Genomic DNA, 22818 nt, shown 5'->3' with positions numbered 1-22818 from the left:
ATAATGCGTTCAAGCTGACGAGAGCAAATAAATTATCGTTGGAATCTTTGCCAGATTTAAGCAAGCCAAAACCTTTGTCTTGTTATTGCATCATCCACATTTCATTTAAAAAAATCAATGACGTCATAACGCTTACATAGGTGTCGCCAAAATAAGAGTAATCTGAGAGAAACCCTATTTACAAATCGACTGGTTTCATGATTTTTCTATAGAAACGTTTTGAATGCATTCCTTTCATTTGCACAGTACTGTTTTTATAAATTGGACACGACTGTTCATCACCTGCAGAAGTTACTTTTAACTGTTTTCATTCCAAACTCCTCGATTTGCTCTTTACGCAGATCACCAATATCAGGGACTGTTACTTTTCATGATGTGGAGCCAAGCTCAGCATCATTAAAAGATTTGCTTAGTTACTGGTTCCATCCTCTCCCATTTGAGTTTTCCTGTTTTTTCTTCGAGGTGTTCTGCCATTTTTTAGTCCTCTATTTGCTGAACTCTTTGGAAAACTTAGTTTTTTTTTTTCAGTGAGGTCTTGGCTAAGATTCTTCAATAGTTTCCAAGTAGGTATACCATTCTGGATCAAGTTTTCGATGAGATTGCACCATTTTGAACTTCGTTTTTTCTGAGATGGCAGCAAGTATAATTTCTCCAGCTTGGTATCGTCACTAAATGCTCCTTCGCGATATTGACGAATTGGTTAATCAGTTTTGAGGTATTTGATGAATTTTACCAATCTGGTTTTCAAGGTCCGAGGCGAATTTTTCCTAATTTGCTTTTTTGAATTTAAATCTGCTCTCAAATGTAGTTTTTTGCTAGTAAATTATATTACAGTATTCACTGTCACGTTTTTCATTACAAATCTCTGTGGTTGCATTTAAAAATAATTCCTTCACTTCAAACAACTTCATTTTTCGAACTTGTACCTAACTTGTTTCATGATACATTGACCAATTACAAGTAGAGCTTTCGATATTGTTTTACAGATATTTGTTGCTATTTTTATGGATAACCTTTTCATTTTATTACGGTTATTTGACTATTATGTAGGTAAAAAATAAAACAAATCTATATACGTATTACTATTTATTAAAAATATATCTCAAATACGTCAAATTCTATAAATAAATGATGTAGTAAGAAAAGGAAAACCGTATGTACATAATTCTGATATCAATTTGATAAAAAAGCCTTAAAACGAACAAAATCGCACCTCAAAATTATATATACAACATCTTCATTGGGAAACTTTTAACTTTTTTGTTCTTCCTCTGCATTTCCATTTACTACCTTTTCTTTTTCAGCATCGTTCACGCCATCAGTACTATCCTAAAAATTAAAAACAAATGATTTTTACCCAGCTCAAAAGTTATTTCTTTATTTGAATTTTGTTTTATTAATTTTTGTATGTACATTTTTTTTTCAATTTAGTTTGATAAAATGTGTAACCTGCATCTAAACATCTTATTATGTTTATTAGTTTTATTAATTTTGCATGAATAAATACCCTTTACGAGGCTAAAAGCTCTTTTATCTTGAATCTTTAAATCTCCTCAACAATAGTAGAAACAAAGTCTTATTCTGAAGACCATATTTAACACTGAATAAACAAAATGATAAAGATGATGGAGCCCTGAGATAGATTTCTATTTAGTTTTTCATAATTCATATATTTGCTTAAATGCAATGAAAACACTTTTACTTCTGATTACTACAGTTTAAATATTTATTTACTATAGCTGTTATTGGACAATCTGTAGTTTCCACAAATTGAAAAATCACGTTCATAAATGTATATCCAGTTTTCAAAATTGTTAAACAACTATAAATTTATGGATATAATTTTTTGAAGTACAATATTTTTTATGGAATATCTTTGGACATTTTTTATACAAAAAGGAGATACATAATTCTTTGTTTCAAAAATATATAAAAATATTTTTTTTTTTTTAGCCCTTTTTCTATCCGAATTGTCGAATAAAGGCCTCTCCCATTTCTCGCCATTCATCCCTGTTGTGTGCTAGGCGTTTCCACATTAGTCCTGCGACTCTTTTGATATCGTCGCTCCAGCGCATTTGAGGTCTTCCTCTTGGTCTCTTCGCATCGTACGGTCGCCAGTTTCCGACTTCTTTGTTCCATCTACCATCTTCGAGACGTTCGTTGTGTCCAGCCCATTTCCATTTTAATTTAGCTGCTTGTTTCGCGGCGTCCTTTATTTTTGTTTTGTTCCGGATTGCTTCATTCGTTTGCCGATCTGTTAGTGAGATACCAAGCATCTGTCGTTCCATGGCTCGCTGAGTTTTTCGAATCTTGTCCATGTTCTTTTTTGTGAATGTCCAGGTTTGAGCTCCGTAAGTGAGAACGGGAAGGATACAAGAATCGAACACTTTGGTTCGAAGGTTTTGGGGTATCTTTTTGTCTTTCAGTATGTATGAGAGTTTTCCAAATGCGACCCATCCCATTCTTACTCGTCTGCTTATTTCGGTAGTTTGGTTTTCTTTGTTTACCTTGATATTCTGACCCAGATATATGTATTCTTCTACATGTTCCACTTTTGTTTCTTGGATGGTTATCGTCGGTTGATCATCTTTATTCGACATTAGCTTAGTTTTACTCAGATTCATTTTCAGTCCTTTTTTTATGGATTCCGTATGAAGCTCATCGATCATCGTCTTCAGTTCTTTCCAGCTGTCGGCTATTAGTACTACGTCATCTGCATATCTTAGATGGTTTAAATACTTTCCGTTTATCGACAGTCCCTTCGTTTCCCAATTTAGTGATTTAAAGATGTCTTCAAGTGCGGCAGTAAATAGTTTTGGGGATATGGTGTCTCCCTGTCTTACTCCTCGGTTGATTTTTATTGGCCTCGTTTTCATTCCGTTATCCATAGTGACTACCATTTCAGCGTGTTGGTATATATTATGTATTAATATCCTATATCTAGAATCTATTCTGCTGTTGACCAGTGCTTCCTCAATAGCCCATAATTCTATGCTGTCAAAAGCTTTCTCGTAGTCTATAAATGCTAAACAGATTGGTAAATTGTATTCGTTAACTTTTTCTATTAGGACCTTTAGTGTGTGAAGATGGTCACATGTACTGAACCCTTTTCTAAATCCGGTTTGCTCTACTGGTTGATATACATCGAACTTTGTTGTCAATCTATTTGTAATTATTTTTGTGAATGTTTTATAAAGTTGTGATAGTAGTGATATTGGACGATAATTTTTCAGATCTGTATTGTCCCCTTTTTTGTGTATTAATATTGTGTTAGCAGTATTCCATTCCCTTGGTATGTTTCCTTCAAATAGGCATTTATTAAAAAGTATTTTTAGGTACCTGATGACTTCTTCTCCTCCTTCTTTCAACATTTCTGCCAGAATTCCATCACTACCCGGTGCTTTATTTCTTTTCAATTCTTTAATTGCATTTTCTATTTCTACTTCGCTTATTTCGGGCATTACTTCAGAATTTACGTTTGTTATTTGTCTTTTCAGATTTTGCTTTGAAGAGTCGGGGGGATCGTTTCTTGAGCGGTATAACTCAGTATAGAAGTTTTCAACTATGTTTGATATCTGAGCTTTGCTTGTTTCTAGTTGGCCTTGTTGATTTTTCATAATTATAATATTTTTCTTTCCTAATTTCGGTTTGGTATATTTCAGACTTTGATTTTTCTCTATCATTCTTTCTACATGTTCTTGTTGATGTTTTTTAATATCGTCTTTTATCTGTTTTCGTATGGCTCGATTAAGTTCTTTGTATTCTGTGGTATTTCTTTTGTTTAGTGACAGGAGCTCTTTTCGTTGTTTCAGCATATTCTTCGATTCTGCACTTATTTTGGATTTTTTGTTGTTATGGCGGGTTGCTACTTCTGAGCTAGCATTCAATAGTTCTTTTGTTATAACTGAGTTAATTTTATTAACGCTGAGTTGTTCTAGATTCAGTGCTTGGGCGGTTTTTAATTTGCTAGCATATTTTTCTTTATCGACTTTTAGCTTTTCTGTGTCTATTTGTATCGTGTTATTAAAGTTAATTCTACGTTTGCTATACTTAATTCTTAGTTTAGCTCTAACCATTCTGTGATCACTACCCAGAGAGACATTATTTATTACTGTTACATCTTCTACGATACCTTTCTTGTTACACATGATGTAATCGATTTCGTTCCTTGTTTTTCCGTCTGGTGATAACCACGTCCACTTTCTTTGCGGTTTTTTCTTATAAAATGTGTTCATTACGAAATATTTGTTGCTATGTAGGAAGTTAACCAGGGTTTCTCCTCTCTCATTTCTAACACCATAGCCGAATTGACCAATATAGTTTTCGCTTTCTTCTAGTCGTTGTCCAATCTTAGCGTTGAAATCTCCTATTATAAGTGTGTAAGTGCTGTGATAGTTCGTGTTGGTTTCTATTATTTTCTCGTAGAACTCATCTATCTCTTCATCGGGGTGTGTTGAAGTTGGGGCGTACACTTGAATGAATGATTTTTAGGGTGATTTTCTCGTTTATATTCATCACAATCATAGCAATTCTTTCTGAGATTCCCACATATTGTTCTATTTTATTAGCATGTTTCATAGAAACCAGAAATCCTACGCCGTTTAAACTTTGTTCTTTGTGCTCTTTGTAATACAAGATGTTACCTGATTGCAATGTTATGCGCTCCTCACCTTTCCTTTTTACCCCTGCGAGACCAATTATGTCCCACTTTAGGTCCTTTATTTCTTCTTCTAGCTCATAGATTTTTTCATCTCTGTTTAAGGACCTTACATTGAGTGTTGCTATATTCAAGTTTGTTGTTTTTAGCGATTTCTTGCTTCCCCCAGATTCCATGAAGCTGTCCTTTTTTATAAAGGAGTGGGACTTGCCAATACTGTATGATCTACCCACCTGGGGACTTATTCCTATCGTTTTAGAATTCGCCATCATTTTGGGGAGGTTATTAGCCTTAAAACACCGCGCTGGCCAGACGTGTTGGTGAGTGTGTATTCAGCCGTCCATTCTGGATCAGACGCTGTTCGTAGCCGTCCACTCTGGATCAGACGCTACAGTTTGTGATCTTATACTATCCCTAAAATCAAGGGTTGCCAGCTCCGCCATCTTCGCCGTATCGAAAGTATTCTTCGTCGCCTTGGATGCCGTTCTGGACTTCATCCGTGACCCTTGCAGGTGCTAGCTTCCCGGGTCAAGAAGCTCCTGGAATCTGCGGAGGGCAGAGATTGATTCACTTTCCCTGATAGGACTATCCAATAGAATCCAAGGGACTCCAAAGGAGTTCCTACCCGCTACCCCCTAATACAAATATTACTCAGCTAGAATTTCTAAAGAGCGTTTTCATATTTTTATTTTTGTTCCATTTACAATAATCTATATGCGAAAGTGATCTTTTCATTTAAATATTAATTGGCTTCCTTACCTTCTCGTTTTCCTCCAGTCTGTTAATAAACGCAGCACGAGATTCTAAAAAAGAAAAGACATAAGAACAATATTTATTTAACAATATTTAAATTATTTTAACATATTTTTAACACTTAATTATTTATACACCGCAATATTGCAATTTTTTACTTGTGATGAAGTGCTCAGTTTTGTCATGAGATTCCTCATTCTTATAATTGCTTCAAAATTTATAAATAACTTTTGCAAGGTTTGGTTTTATTACCAATATACAACTACCTAATCCTGAAGATTTGATATTTTATTGATTGATTTATGCTAAACCCATATTGACAATGTCCTATTTGATATTCCACCCAGTCAGCAAATCTTTCCAATATAATTAGGGAAAATATTTTATATCCTGTAGCAATAAGTGATATCATCATCATCATCAGGGTTTTCAATTCCGGGTGGAATGTTTGCCGCTCTTACTTAGAGCTCCCTGATTCGCTTATTGCGGTGAATCACTCCGCATTCCACTATGTTGTCGTCAAAGTTTGTTGTATGACTTGGCTTTCGTTACAATTTTCTTCCACTCATTTCGATATGTGCATAGTTCCCTCCAGAATTTTGATATCTCTCATGACCTGATCCTCCCATCTCTCTCTGGGTCTTCCCCTTGGTCTTTCAGTTGCTGGTTTCCATCTGGTGATCTTCTTAATCAGTAGGTCGTTTTTCCTTCTCTCTATGTGACCCAGCCATCTCAGCCTCTGTGCTTTAATAAATCTAACTATATCTTATCCCTTCATTGTGTCTTAGTTCGTGGTTCATTCTTCTCATTTCTCCGTTGTCCATTCTTATCGGGCCCATAATCTGTCTGAGGATTTTCCTTTCGAAAATTCTCAATTTTTCTTCATCTTTTTCCGTGAGGCACATTGTCTCAGCTGCGTACGTAACTACTGGTCTGATTGCAACTCTGTATATTTTCAGTTTTGTATTTCTGGATAAGTTCTTGTTCTTCATGAGCTTATGATATCTCCAGTATGTTTTGTTGCCTGCTAGTATTCGTTTCGTTACTTCTTCACTTCTCTTGTTTTGGGCATTCATTATTACTCCCAAATATTTAAATTGTTGGACTCTTTCAAAAATGTAGTTTTCTATTTTGATTTCTCTCGTCCTGTTATCTTCTCTTCTAAAGCAGAGTAGATATTTTGTTTTTCCTTCGTTAATTTCTAGATCTCTTTTCCGTGCTTCTTTTGCCAGGATTGTTACTGCTTCTTTTAATCTTTCGTTGTCTCTTCCCATAAGAACCAAATCATCTGCATATGCAACTATTTGTGTTGAAGAGTGGGCTATAGTTCCTTTAATTTTGCTGGCCTTGACTGTTCCTTCTACGGCTAAGGGATATACCCCCACTTTTTATGTGGTGTCATGTTATTTTTTGCGAGTCTTTAATTGCCTCAGACTTCCATATCGGGATCTGTTTTCTGTGTCCAGGCCCCATAGCCTAACGTCGATAATTCTAGTAAACTATTGGAGAAAGAAAACAAAAAGTTGTGAACATCTGATGTCTCTTAAGGAAAACTTAACAATGTTAATTGGATTTTGTGAAAATGCTAAAACAGGTCGATTTTTATTCCAAAGAGGACATCTTTTAACGACACAGATATATTTGTCAAGCCCCTGCCATCCAGTATCACAAAACTTTAATTGACATTGACTAAAATTTGTATACAGCGTGAACTACAAAACAAAATTACGATTTTCTCAATTTTTTTTAAATGGATCACCCTGTATTTTATTTTTTAAAAATATTGTATTTATGATAATCGTTCATTTTTATATAGCATTCCCTATACCTAAACTCATTACTTTCCAAGATATATTTTCTGAGATATTTTTAGTTTTCTTCAAATTTCGGGAATACATTCAATTTTTGTAAGTAGAAATAAGTATTGAGTAGAGTGATAATATAACAAAATTATTTTTATTCAATAAGTTCCTAACAAAAATATAAACCATAATAATATACACTTTCAACGTCTATACAAATTTGTAACCGATATTCAAATGACCGAGCCACATTTCTTGACATTTGTACAAGGTATCATCATATATGGCATAATAATTTTACTTACTTGGTTCAGAACTTAGTCCGAAAATATCAGCTTCACTAAGTTCTAATTCTTTACAGTCTGCTCTGAATCGAGTTACTAATTCGGCGAATCCTTCAAAAAAGCTCGTGCTATTATCGTTTAATTTAACAGTTTGCTGAAAAAATATTAGAAATATAAAGATTGTATTAGGATCTTTTCAACGGTAAAAAATACATTTGATTGTTATTAATTATATATGTAAAAAATGTACCTTAAATTTTCCATAAACTTTCTCTGCCATTTCCCTCACAGTCTCGGCCTGTTTAGTAAATTCAGTCAAGGTTTCATCGTTCATCTTCCATTCTTTCGTATTTCCGACATATTTACGTAACCTCCTTACCATTTCGACGATATGGAGATGCTTTTTTAATACGATGTCATCAAAATTAAGTTTGTACATATCTTCTAAATACCCAATTGCTTCCTTGGGATCAGCCTAAAAAGTAACAAAATTCAATTTGATGGCAAAATAACTAAACTGAAAATCTAAATGATAGAATTTCTAGAAGTAGGAAAAATTCCAGATGGGCCAAGTATGTAACCAAAAACCACAGCTGATCACAGATCAGGATAAAGGAGAAAGAGCTTATAAAGCAAACATTTCAGATTAATTTAAAGGGTAAAATTTTAATAAAAAAAATGTGATATTATTACTTCCTTGAGAAAAGCAAAACATTTGAAAAAAGAATAAGGTTTGAATATAGACACCCTGTTAAATGGCGGATGTGTGAAAAAAGTGATTATGGCCAAAAGCAGTATAACATTTTTAAGACATATCGACAGGATCCTTAATTAAGCAAATTTCCCACTTAACAGGGTGTTGATATATGTAGGGCCATTTACTTTAAATGACACAAGCAGGTGCAGGTTGTGATAAATGAGAGCTTAAGTTGAATGTACAGCAGAATTTCTGATGGCTGCGTCCTGAGTAGTCTGTTGGCGGATCTCTCAGTGGTGCATTCCATACTCTTGTATGCAGTGCAGGCATTGATGGAGGTTTTTGAGATCGAGAAGCATGCCTCAAACATTAGAGGGACACAAAGGAAGTACTTATCCGATTTGCAGTTACTGTACTGTGTCAAGTTTTGGGAATCATATAACTTGGGGAAAAAGTGAGAGGGGGAGAAGGCTGACTGGAACCGACATCTTGTCTCTAACTTCAAGACATGGGTAGGCCGTAAATATGGGCAAATAAACTTTTATCTGAGTCAGGTGTTCACGGGGCTTTTCACTCCAACGGCTTAACAATAAGGGGACTGACATGTATGTCCGTTGCCAAGGAGTGTATAAAATCTCTGCGGAGTATACCCTCTTTGTATGTGAGGACTGGATGAGAAAAATATGAGTGTTAAATGGACTTGGAGGTAGAGAGATCACAGTAGAAGTGTTGGTTTAGATTGGAGAGGGCTCGAAAAAACGCAAGGATATGGCTGTAGCTTTAGAAGAGAGTAGAGTACAATCACACACTGCTATCTCTCTTTCTCTAACTTTAGAAGATTCCCTGCTCCACTGCGTAAAAAAGTATTGAGCTGCTTTTTCGGATACCATCAGTTTTCTTTTACATTAAAACTATTCGATTGAAATCACCTTCTACAGAAAATCTTTCAATCATGTATCAACGGTCAAATGACAAAGAATTAACGAGCAATATGCAACAACTAAAATTAAGATGCCCACTATAAAAGTTAAAACAATGGATGAGAGAAATATGAGTGTTAAATGGACTTGTGAGGTAGAAAGGTCACAGTAGAAGTGTTGGTTTAGAAAAAGAAATTGGAGAGGGCTCTAAAAAACGCAACGATATGGCTGTAGCTTTAGAAGAGAGTAGAGTACATCACACACTGCTATCTCTCTTTCTCTACCTCTGAAAGATCCACCTGTCCAACCGCGTAAAAAAGTAGCATCAGTTTTCTCCTTACATTAAAACACTTCGATTGAAATCATCTTCTACAGAAAACCTTGCAATCATGTATCAAAGGTCAAACGACAAAACTAGGATTGTCCTAATTTTGTGTCAAGCATATAATAAACAATGTTATTACACTATGATAGGTAGGTAATGAAAAATCAAGAAGATTTTGCAAAACAACAATTAAAACAAGTTTGTTCTAGACTATAATACTTACCTTATCCAAACCTAGACAATTTTTAATCTTAACATCAAGATTAAGTAACTCAGCCTCCAAATTGAGCATGGCTATTTTCGCTTTCTTCGCTTCGAGCTTCTTTGCATATAATATCTGTTTAATTTCTTCTTCTGTCTTTTCGACGTTAGGAATAATCATCTCAGCATTGTCGGCAATACTACTATCTCCGGATTCGATTTTTTGCTTAGTTTCTAAAACTCTATTTGCTACTGTTTCATCGTAAATGGCTCGTTCATATTCATTTTTAACTACTACCGGCCATTTTAAATGAAGTTTGATGCCTCCTATAGTACCGGATGGTAATGTTACCGGTAATATTTGATTAGGCGAGTCGTCCCGCGGTTCTACTGGCCTTTCTATAACAAATAACAGAAGGTACACTAACAGAAAACTGGTAATCGATAATACTAAGGCTAAGCGACAAAAATTAAATTTTAATTCATTATCTAGGGCAAACTTCATATTACTACAGAAAATTTTTGCAATGAGCACCTATGAGTATTGACATTAATTATTAATTACTCTATTATTATCTAAATGTATATATAAATATGGAGTACCAAAATAGGAGGTACTAAAGTTTATTCTTTTACGAAATTCCCATCAGTAAACATGAGCACGTGTTGATATTCGCCGTCTCATTCGTCAAGAGGCTATTAAATATAATTTATTAGACAGATTCTCATGTTACAGATCCCAACTTGCCATCATTTTAAATTCAAATATATTAATATATTGTGTTATATTTATGTTATAGTTATTGTTAAGTTATTTACTGGTCGTGTTATTTTTTAAAGTTTAGTTTAATTGTGATATAATGATTAATTTTCAAGAAATTCTTACACTAACAGTTTCAAAAGTAAATATTTTTAAAAATCATATGATACATAGGTCGTACATCAGTACGACCCTGTTTGGCTTACACGTGGTTCTATTGACGATTGGGAATTTGTAGAATGAATAGGGTTTATTATTGTTTTCGTTACGATTCACGCCGGTGCATGCACATATCGTTCGAATAATTTTTGTATTTGCCAGCAAGTCGGGTCAGCACTGTTGTTACTGTTTATAAATATGGTTGTTTATCATTCGATACTATAAACAAGTTATTATACTAATGCAGTGCAAAATGAATTTTATTATAAATTCAAAAACCTTACTCCATTATCTGGTAGAAAGGTTTTTGAATATAACTATTCAACTAATAACTTAGGACCTAAGGTCATCACATTTTAAAACATGGCGATCCTGTAAGAATGTTCGGATTACTAGATTGTATAGAAAAGCAAACAAACTACAGCATTTAATAAAAGGAATAGGTATAACTTATGTATTGTGTTCATGTTCTACGAGTTTTTTTATAACTGTAACATATATCACATTTCACTAAATTACATAGTTTAAAACAATCCTTAACAGAGGTTTATTTTTGTGCCACTTGTAGTTCTTGTTTAAAAACCTTTTCTTGAATGTTTTAAAGAATTTTAATATCTTTAGTAGATACGCTATTTTCTTCAGCTCATATTACGCAGGTATTGAAACAATTAAATGCTGTATCTAGATTTACCTTTACAGTTGTAGTAGCTGGTTGATCCAATATTTCTACTAGGCTTTCTCCCAAACCAAGAATTTAACTCTTCTTCACTTGTCTCAAATACTCTTTCCGATAAGTTTCGAAACCAATCGGCAATAGGTAGATTATTATCAGGATCACATTCTTCTGTTTCTTGTGCTACAGCACTCATTGTAGAACATAGCTTTTTCCATGATGATTGGATTAAGTCAGGTGAAACAGAGCTTTATGCGTGAACAAAAGAGAATACAACATCCATCGAATTAAATTTTTTGAGGCTCAGCGTTATGTCACTATCCTGAGAAATAATATGGATGAGCAATTTATTTTTACACAAGAACTTTACTTTTTGGATAACATTCTGATTCATCGGCTGCTATAAAGGTTTTCAGCTTGATCGTAGGAAGATAGTTAGGATATTCCAATCACTTCTACAACTAAAGTTCTTATGGGCATGATGGATCTTTTCATAAACTTCTTTAGTTCTGGGACACAAAGTCTTTGTGGGAGCATTCACTAAATAACTCTCTAGTAACCCGACTTTTAAATTTATTCTTATAGCAGACAAATATTTTTGAAAGCTCTGGGATTTTCAGATTTAAAAAATCACTAACAAATCCAATTTTTGTTCCAGAAGCATTTGAACACGACATAAAGGTGATTATATCTTTACTCACTCTACAACCTGGTGCGGTTGCTTCTTTAGAGGATAGGAATGTTTTGTTCAACAACAGTAAGAAGATCCAGATCTTCCATTTTGTATTTAAAATGCTGGATAAACGGCTGCACTGCTGATTCGATGTTTGAATTAACCTCTTTTTAAATTTATCTAGCACGTTGGCACGAAAATCGTCTTTGTGGTTTTTTTTTTTATAAAATTTTGCTTCTCCAGATACAGGAATGTGTTTAGAACCCTTTTGCATGATCATATATAGTGAGCGTGTTCCATCTTTGGACAGTCACCAATCCTTAATGCTTTATGCTTTCCTGGTTCAGATTACATCTTCTTCACGTGTTCTACTATCTTTTGTTTTTTTCTCTAAAGATCGTGTATAGTAGCACGCCCAACTCCACATTCTTTTGGCAATTTGCACATGATTTCTCCACTATTTAACTTCTTTAAAATGTCCATTTTATCCTTCAAAGCTAGAGTCTTGTGTCCCTGTTTACTCGACATTTATAAATACAATATTCTCAGTCAAAACAGCAGGTAAATATGTAGACACGTTGACTTGATAAATTTTGAGCTTCAGATCGTTGACGCGACGGAGCGCATATGGAGTGTATGGAAAAGAAAGGGGAGCGAATGGAAGGTGGAGGATTATTGGACGTATCGGTTTATTGAAGTGTCGGATTAGTGAGATTCTACAGTAGTGTATCTTAAGACGGGTCTGTAAATTCTAGAACCAAGAGTGAGCCAAGGCAGTAGCTCAGAGAGAGAGAGATTCTGAAACTTCTATATGAGCCATTGTGAAATATGTCAAGCCGGCATAGAAATTTTGGAGTTTTTTCTAGAATATTTTTTATCAGTATAGAATTCTGTTTTTTGGTTTATTATGAGTTAGTGTATTTTGGTTATTAAAGTCTATACAATTAGAGTACAAATTTTAAGAACGAATTGTAAAGTAAATAAGAGTAAATGAATAGTGTATAAAAATTGAACCAAGCAATATGAATAAATGTAACAATATGTAGGTGTGAAGTACATACACACTGTAGGGGAATTTAAAGAAGTGAATATAGTACTGTTCATCATGAGACTCGTGGTAGGAATTTTTGTTGTGTTTCCGAAAATAACTTTCAAAATATTCCCAAACTAACTAGACCGACTAAATCACTTTTATTACAAATCACACAAAATGATGTTATTGTTTGATTAAAACTGAACAGTAATGAAGAAATCACAAAGATGCGGACCAATTTATAACAATCAAAACTTTAAAAATTTCTTTTTTAATTAATATATAAATCTTACCTTTATAATAAGACTCCGTCTTCTTTACATGTGTTGCCTAAAACAGATCAATACAAAATTTCATATTAATAGCTAATATTCCATATATCACGGAAAATAGTAGAAACAATTACTAATATATTTAATGGGAATATCCCACAATTTTAATTATTACCACTCCGGAAATCGTCCTCAAAATATGAATAGTAGAAATAATGATATTATATAAATAACAATGATAATAGGGAGGAGAAATAGAATTAATCAGATATATTGTAGAATGGAGTATAAGGTCGTGAGACTATGTAACAGCCTCTCTACACCACGACTTTAATTCAGCTGTTCTTAGGGCTTGTGTTGTTAGATTTTAATATCAGCTATTGACCCTTTAATCATTCTGCAGTATGTGAACGATCAGTCTGAGATAATGCTCATGATATAGAACTTTTTGCTGATAAATTTGCTAAGGTTTACGATCCTACAGACTTTACTCTATATCTATATTACAACTAGAGCGGCTCTCGGCCTGACATACCGCAACCTTTACAAATCTATTGTGATTCCCTTTGTTACTTAAAGCTCATAATCCAGACCTATTCTCTTAATGAGCTTCCACAGCCTTGAGAGGAATCCTTTCATAAAGACATGCTTTTGGTTTTTCCTCTCAGAGTTCTAGATATCGCAACCTTGTGAAGCCTTCACACTGAGCGGTTTCCCCTTCTTCAAATGCTTATTGAGCCTTATGGACAGTGATGAACAGTATTCAGTCAGCAGTCCCACTATCACCCTAGCAGTTTTTAATTGTAGGTCAGTAAGTCAGCAGTGAATTTTGCTGAATGTCCCTTAACGAACTCTTTAGCCTGTCTTTGTCCTGATGCATTTCTCCACTATTGTAAAGATTTTTCTTGGACCCATTTAGCAGGGGCCCCTGTTGTGTTCGCAACCCCAAAGCGGGCCTCCGGGCCAATTTATGGCTCTTCAGTGGGTCAGTTTCAGCCTTGTCATTGTCTATGTAGCCTTTGTGCCCTGGAGCCCAGGGTAGTGTCAATCTATTCCCACCTCCAACCTGGGATAGGGTATCCAAACATTCTAACACAAGTTTTGAATCAAACTGCATAGAACCGAGGGCTTTTAGAGCTGTTAGACTATCGGAGTAGATCATGATTGAGTCATTTTCCATTTGCCGATATATTAGTCCCATAACACACCTTTGTATAATAGCAACAACTGCCTGAAATGCGGTGGCATATGTTACCAAGCTTAACCAGACTCCTGTCCTGCTATATATACCAGCCTTGGTATCTTCATCGGTTTTGGACCCATCTGTATACCAACTTGAATTTGCCATTATTGGCAGATTCATTTTCTGGTCTTCCCCCTTTGGTACTATGACATTAAAATGTTTATCAAAGCAACACTTTTGGATCATTATTAAGGATATATTATATAAACTTTCATATTCATTTTCTATAGGTCCTGGTATGATTCCAAATTTTGTTTATTTACAATAACTGACAGAGTCATCATCATCAATGGAGTTACAACTCTTCGTGAGTATTTGCCACTCTTGTCGGTCCTGTGTCACTATTTCCCACTGTCTCACCCCCATTTTCTCAAGATCCTCCTTGACTGCATCTTATCATCTTTTTCTAGACTGTCCTACAGCGCTTCTCCCATCTGGTCCTTCCCAAAACACATTGACAGTCGCTTGAAGTACCATTTTTTGCTTTATCTTTTCACCAAGACTCAGATGTTTATGTTCTTTAGAAGATTCTTTAGGATGACACTAGTAATATAGGAGATAATAGGTATCGTATGGGGACTTTCCGCTCTCCATTGTCTCCTAATGGTTATCTGAAGATCTTTGAACTTGAAGATCTCACTGAATTTAACAATCATATTATTGTTATTAGGTCTCGCCACATTAAGTGTTGTTTGTCTATTTAGTTTATTAAGTAGTGTGAAATCCGATCTATGATGTACCAATAGTTGGTCTGTAGGGACAGTATGACCCCAGCTTATAGTTGTCATTCTTGAGTACATTCTATGGGAAATTTTGATAATGAGGGATATAGTTGGTTTTGAGAAGTGCAGTTTGTTAATTACTTCTTGATAAAGTATTTTCTTTACTGAGTCATGCCATTCTTTACAATCAGTTCTGACAAAAACTTGGCAACCACTGGTAAGATGCTTGATGATTTCATAAGCTTCACATCCATATCTGCATTGAGTAATAATAAACACTACTGTCATTTATGTTATGTATACGATAAATATAACAAATAAAAGAAAATCATTCCTTCAGGCTAGCAAGGTTTAAAATAATTTAAATCTATTAATCTCTCAATAGCACGTGGGCGTTATTGAGTTACGAAAGATACTTTGAAAAATGTTATATACTGGGTAAAACAATCTTTGGAAATTAGCTTCTTGGTGGAGAGAACATATGAAAGGCTCTCTGACTTTTGTCTGCGAAACAAAGGAATAAATTTGTTTATTATGCTTAAAAGCATCAATACTACTCAAATACTTATAAACAATTTGCAAAGTCCTATGGACTGTATCACAAATCAATTGAGATTAAAAAATATACTTGCAAATCAGAAAAGCAAAATTGATATTTGTTGATAAATTTTCATTAAACAATAATTTTACTTACATAAAGGATATTATGTCTTAGAACCTGCTCGGCAATTATTTCTAAATGTTTGTCTTTATCTTCAGATTTTTCATCATCTACGGACATTTCAGTTGCAATTTGAATCTCCTCCTTGGTCGCAGCGTCAGTTGTTTTCGTCTCTTCTACTGCTTGTACGACTTCTCTGAAATAATAATTAAATTAAAATCTCTGAAAGGTATAACTGAGAAGACTGCAGAATAAGACTCAGTATTCTGAGACTGATATTAAAAAGCAGACCTCTCAGTTTCTTCTTTTAGAGACTCTCACTTCTTATCTGCCTTTTTCTTTTCCTCCTTAGCTTTGGCTTTTGGAGTTTTTTTAGGAATCACTTTTTCAGGTTCCTCCGGCTTTTTAGAGGGTGTTTCCGGTTCGACTACGTCTTGCTCTTCTTCTACCTTCTGTGGTTCTGAAATGAAAACCAAAAATCCAGAATCTATTTTCCTAATAAGACTAGTTTTTATTCCAACATATATAAAAAGTAATCAAATTGCAAATATAGTTTTAAAATTATAGGTACTCAGTTCTCATAATTCTTGAAGGTGACCTTCTAGAGTTATTCTGGGTTTTCCAATGGCGTACCAAAAAGGGTTGAGACAAAGCGACTTATACTGAAGAAATATCTACTTATATGTATGCGATTAAGATAACTAAATATTAGCAAGTGGCAGAGACACTACCAAAAATCCGAGAATATCGTAGTGAAAGAAAAAAGTTAACTATTTAGATAAACATTGATGGAATCAAGGCCATAACGTTTTCAAAAATTGTCAAGTGAACAAATGGACATGTAAAAATTTGTCTGACATCCGAAAGATTTTACCAAACTTCGAACTGCATTCTGTCATCGACTGGAGCTGTCAATAACTGCCTGGCAAAAAGACAATACTAAAAGATAAAATTTTTTAAAAGAAATATACTCCATTAAGATATAAGGGCTCAAATAAAAGACATAGAGATAAAAAATAGAGAAACTAAAAAAACGAGTAAACTTTACTTCAATCACATAATAACCTTTTTATTTTCTTTCAACCGGTGCTATATAACATACAGAACAACATGGAACAATTGCATTAAACACCCTGCAGAATGCAGTAAGTGTCAAATCACGATAGTTGTTCACCATCAGAAGAGTGTTCATCAGATGAAAATTAATATTTTTACTTCCAGTGGATGTTCAACTAATTTATGAATATTGCTTTCATATAAATTTTTTACAATAAAATAAGTTACTGCAACATTATATATAGGACTTACGAAAGGATACTAAACTATCTCACCTGACGTAGGAAGAGTTTATTGCTCTTTTCTTATCACAAGATCCAGAATATACTCAACGGTGTCATCTATGAATTTTACAGACAGAATATTATCATACTTTGAGATTTTTTCCATAAATATTGATATTGTTGAGTATATTTTATTAGAACACGTCAGTTATTCTATGACTATTTGACTGAATGCGAATGATAAAAATACAAAATGATAAGAAATCTATTTTGGTGACATTTTAAAACAATTTCGTCGTTTTAGTCCTTTTAAAGATCCGAGAGCATAGTACCTACACTTTGTAAACTAAATTTTAGTACACTATATTAAATACCTTCACTTTTACTTGATATACGAGAAGATTTCTTTTTAGGTGTGCTCGTTTCGGCTGCCGCAGCTTCATCTGCTACAGAGGGCCGCTTTCTTTTGGCTGTCGTTTTCTTCTCAGTTTTTTCTACAATGCTATTGTTGGCAGTCGAAGTGTTTAATGAGACCTGAAAAATTATTCAAAATAATTTTTAGCCGATGCAATCACTACCAATTAAGGTGATTACAATAGAGTAAAGACAATAAAAACTCTTGGGGTACTTACATCAGCTGCTAGGGAATCGTTTTTATTTGGTGATTCATCTCCATCTCCGCCATCATTTTCTATAGCTTCCTCTATTTCTTTAAAAGCAGCAATGTAGTCTTTACTTTTCAATGGCTTCTGAAACTTTTTCTTATTTTTCAAGTAATAAAACAGATGGTCACTACTAATGCAACCCCTAAAAGAAAGTTTATATTTTAATTTTAAATTCTTCCATGAAAATTATATTGACAAGTAAATTAGCTATCTAAATACCACGCGAATAAAAACAAACATAACAAATTGAAATTCTTATCTACAAGCTATCATAATTAACCCATTAGCGCCCACTGTACTCATTTAAGTACAGCTGCTATTTTGAAACACTAGTGTCATCTACAATAAAATAATTGTAATTCTTAGTAATAACAGGAAACTAAATACCACTAAGAAGACAACCTTAACAGATTTTGTTGAATGATTCAGCTTGTCGTTTATTATGGAGAAATATCAGAAAAATGGAGAGTTAGAGAAGATCCCGAGGAACATCATACAACTGAAGGGAATGGCCACCTCCCTGTCTGAAAATTTTTATAGTATGTGTAGTTGCAATTGCACGCCTTTGAAAATATTCCAGGCAGCGCCCATGCTGAAGGGCGATACATCTAAAATAAACAATGGTTAACATGATACATGAACATGCCTGCAAAAAACTAGACAATAGAATGACAGGAAACCAAGTGGGATTTAGAAACAGCTTTGGCACTAGAAATGCATTATTTACTGTATAAACACGCAGAATTGTGTCGAGATACCAACTGTAACATATTTTGAGAAAGCCTTTGACAAATCTCGGGTCATATCTTATTTCAAAACAATCTATTAAAACAAAAATAGATATGTAAAATAAATTAAAATGTAATTAAACAAAAAAGTTAAAAAATGGCTCCAATAATTTAATCACCAACACTAACTATACTCAAAACACATTAAAGCCACCTCAATGTTTCACTCTCTTGAATTATAAAATAAGTCTTTACAAAGTTTAAAAATTATTCAACAATAAATAAAAGTACTTCATTGTACATGAATGGTATAGTTACTTCTTTATAAACATAAAAAGTAGAATATTTATGGGGTCACCTAATTATCATTAGAATTAATTTAAAAATTTATTAAATATTTTTTGCTATTGGGCCAACAAAATAACAAAAACCAGATAATTAACCAGTTCTACCAATATGCTACATCCACTTTTAAAAACACAAATAATTAGGCCAGGAACTTACCAGGAAGGCGTATTACAAAAGCAATATAACTAGAATATACTAAATAATAAAAATTATTATTGATTACACTTGAGCAAATTATATTCAGATATTGATGTGATAAGACCTTCTACATTGACAAGTCCTCTTCAACCATTTTGTAGGGCTGTTGGTCAATTTCTCTTCTGGTATGAGGCAGTAGTAGTGGATGAACTAGCAAATTTATGTGGATTCCTAATTTATTATGGTGTTTAATTGAAGTGTAGTATCTAATTGAAGATATATCATGGTGTATCTGTTATCATGCAGAGTATTTTGCAGTGACTTTTTTGTATAATGGAGATGTTCAACCTGCTGGTGCATCCCCATTTGTCCAGATGAGTTTTATAAATACAGTGAAACCTCGATAATCCGTCAGGGCACCAGACCAAGGGTATGAAGGAAAATTGAAAAGACAGTTAACAGAACATTAAAAAAAAAATAATAAAAATTTATAGTATAACTCCCAAATTTTATTTGACAATATAAGAGGGATTTATGTTAGTTGATCGAATCAATTTGATTTAAAATATTCCGAGATCTTTGTTTGTTTTATTGTTACTTCACATTTTGCAATGGCTGAATGTCTTAATCGATGTAAAATCATCAAATCTACCTTATTTGCTTCTTGACGAGAATACCACTCAATGAATTCTTATGTGTGCGATGCAGCTTCTCTAGCTTCTTTACGCAAATCTTTGTGAGTTGCAATAGCATCATCAACATCGCCACCGTCAAAGTCTGTGTCAGCTTCTGAATCAGTTTCGTCCGCCTCTGTTGTCATTTCAACGATTTCATTATCAGTCAGCTATCAATAGCCCATTGCGTCCTCATCACAAATTAACCATTCGTTTATATCATTGTTAGGCAACGAAAACAAAACAGTTGATTCAGCGATAACTTCATTATACTTATAACTCATACTCAGAATAAATCAGGTATAGGCAAAATCCCTAACAATAAACATGGAATAACTTAGATATAGGTTATACTTGGTATAAGAATTTATTCCAAGATTATACCGTCCCACACTCTTGTTTAAGTCTAGTATAACCGTGGTATAACCTATTTTATGAATGTCAAAGTCATCAGTGACAAGAATATATTATTTTTTATATTGTTTTTATGAGTAGCTATATAATAAAAAAATGTGTTTAAGAAGTGTTGGGGCTGTTGAGGAAGTTGATAATTTAATTAACATGATGAAAAATACATGAAAAAGAAAAACTTTCAAAGAAAGAATAAATCCATTTTCAAAATACACTGGCAATTTTTTGCAAATTTTAAAATACTCAAACTCAACATACATAAAGATAACAAATAAAAAAAAAAGATATATTTGGTGTCAGTTTCAAAGAAAAATCAAAATTGACATATTTCACTCAATATCTCGTTGTTCTATGTATTTGTGCAAAAGATTGTGACATTGCCAAACTATTATTTCGCAATAAAGTGGGAATACTTATAACTAACATATACCGAGTTTATTTGTAACAAATTATTCTAGTATTATATTTACCTTATACTTGGGATAACATTCTAGATATAAATACGGAATAACCTTAGAATACGAGTGTTATAGTAGTAAGATAGTAGGAGTTTAAAACATTGATATTTTATTCTAAAATTATTGTTCCACTAATTTTTCATCTGTTTTGTAGCAAAATTATAGTTATCAACAATTTAAAAAAATATATATATATAAACAACAATTTTAGATATCATTCACCACAATCAACTTCAGCTATTTTTGTACAGCTCCCTGACTGGACTAAAAGTTTACACATTTTTTACATGTAAAATCTTCCTTGAAATATTTTCTATTTTCGCTAAATTATTGAGGAATGTAAAAATGATTGTAAGAAACCTTCGCACAAGCTTTTCATTCTTAAGATAAGTTTGTCGGCAAATTTCTTATTATATAGGGCCAAAGCTTAGTCAAAGTTATACTTTACACTTTAACATATACAGAGCCCACGATTAGAATTAATATGCTGCTACATAATCACAAAATTATACATCCACAATGTTCTATTCTTCTCAAACTTCAAGTGTAGATATGTTTTTTTAGAATATCTTTAGGGAATATATCACAAGCTGCAAAAACTCATCACATTCTTTTGAAGTGTATTATTGAATCTTAATATTTCTGAGCCAAACTTCATCCAAGTTTTTTGGTAAGATATGGAAAATAAAATTGCATAAATAAAGATCAATGTAAAGATAATGTATAAAAATTGTTAATTTAAAAAATACGTCTAGGTAACAAGGTAGACAGGTGAAGCATACCTATAAATTATTACAATTTTACATATTGCTTTCACTTTCTTGTGCTACTGTAATTTTTAATACACCAGCAGCTTCAGTAACCAAATTTGTCGTGGGTGTGATAAAGGTCTTAACATTGTATCCAAGGAGATTCATAACACAACTTTTTTTTTGTTTATTAGTTTGAGATATTTGTCAATAGAAAGCCGCATTGGTATAATTTACGATGCGGAATACTTACGTTTCACCAGTGCCATAAAACAAAACATTGAACTTTTTTCCTGCTTCCGAGACAATCTAAAATAACCTATTATGATTAATTTATTCGAAAATTATTTTTATTTACTTACGCGTGCTGGCCATACTGGATATCCCTTAACTTTGGCGAAGATTTTATCGCCGACTTTAAAGTTGGGCCTTTTCATAATTACAATATTTATATTATTTAAACGTAACCTCAATTAACCTAGAATGCTTACAGCATTCAAAAACATAAGCAGAAGAAAAAACTTATTTCTTCATAAATATCTGTCTAAACAACTAACGCTTATCTTACAATGGCGCCTATTTTTTTGGCAACTGACAGAAAACAATGTTCTGAGCGTCAGTGTCTGCGCAGATTATAAAGATTGGTTTCTGGCAAATTATTTTAAGACCAAAATATGCTACAGGGCCGGCTTCGCTCTTTTTAGTTACAATAGTTTTAAAATAGAAAAATGTAAAAATTAAAAAGTTTTATAAAAACCAAAAAATTGGTTTTTATAAAGAATTGTTAAATATTGTGTAGGTATGTATGAATATTATAGATTCTTGTTTTTGTGTCCTGTCTTAGGTGTTTGTTCTTCCAGATTGTGTCATTAAGAGATCCCGCCGCTTTACTTGCTTTTAAGCTTTGTTGTCGTACTTCTTCAACATCTCCGTCACTAGTTATATCTATTTCCAGATATCTAAACCTTGCTTCCTGCTTTATTATTTTTCCATCAATTTCGATTTTATATCGTAGTGGGTATTTAGATGTTGTCATACATTTGGTTTTTTCTGCTGATATTATCATATTGTATTTCTTGGCTGCTGTATTGAAGAAGTGTGTTAATCTTTGGAGCTCGTCTTCTGTCTCGGCGATTAATGCGGCGTCGTCTGCATAACATATTTGGATTTCTTTGTTCCTCATTATGTAACCATGACCTTTACGTACTGCTTGTATTATTTCGTCCATTATTATATTAAAGAGAAGTGGGCTTAACGAGTTACCCTGTCTGGCTAAACGATCTATGAGAAAATAAGGAATAAACTATTTTGTCTATTCTCTTTTCTTTATTAGAATAGTTGGGCACATCTCGAGCGCAGTACAAAGCTCACCATATAATCAGTTCTGATGCTGTCTGGTTATTATTTGTCGATTGAGCATGTGTGCATTTATTTTGTGTTTTTGCGCGTTCTGTCCAATCAACAAATCTATAATTAATGAAATAGCTACTATTTCATCTTCTCAGTTGATTCGCGGGTGTTTATTTGGTTAT

At 33.4% G+C, this 22818-nt stretch overlaps 1 protein-coding gene across 1 annotated transcript; it reads right to left on the bottom strand.

The window, feature by feature from the left end:
• Positions 1-1071: 1071 nt before the first annotated feature.
• On the bottom strand, positions 1072-21883 carry LOC140434213 (uncharacterized). The gene is made up of 12 exons (XM_072522304.1): positions 21649-21883; positions 21540-21595; positions 17748-17922; positions 17490-17649; positions 16157-16295; positions 15869-16031; positions 13231-13267; positions 9662-10038; positions 7747-7971; positions 7518-7650; positions 5417-5460; positions 1072-1329 (listed from the first exon to the last, which is right to left on the bottom strand). Exons 1-12 carry the CDS (start codon positions 21721-21723, stop codon positions 1252-1254), a joined length of 1662 nt encoding a protein of 553 aa, XP_072378405.1. The 5' UTR covers positions 21724-21883; the 3' UTR covers positions 1072-1251.
• Positions 21884-22818: the final 935 nt, after the last annotated feature.

Source organism: Diabrotica undecimpunctata, chromosome 2 (assembly GCF_040954645.1).
Source record: "Diabrotica undecimpunctata isolate CICGRU chromosome 2, icDiaUnde3, whole genome shotgun sequence".
Taxonomy (NCBI): domain Eukaryota; kingdom Metazoa; phylum Arthropoda; class Insecta; order Coleoptera; family Chrysomelidae; genus Diabrotica; species Diabrotica undecimpunctata.
The sequence above is the reverse complement of the archived record's forward strand: the minus strand, read 5'-3'. Positions and strand labels throughout refer to the sequence as shown.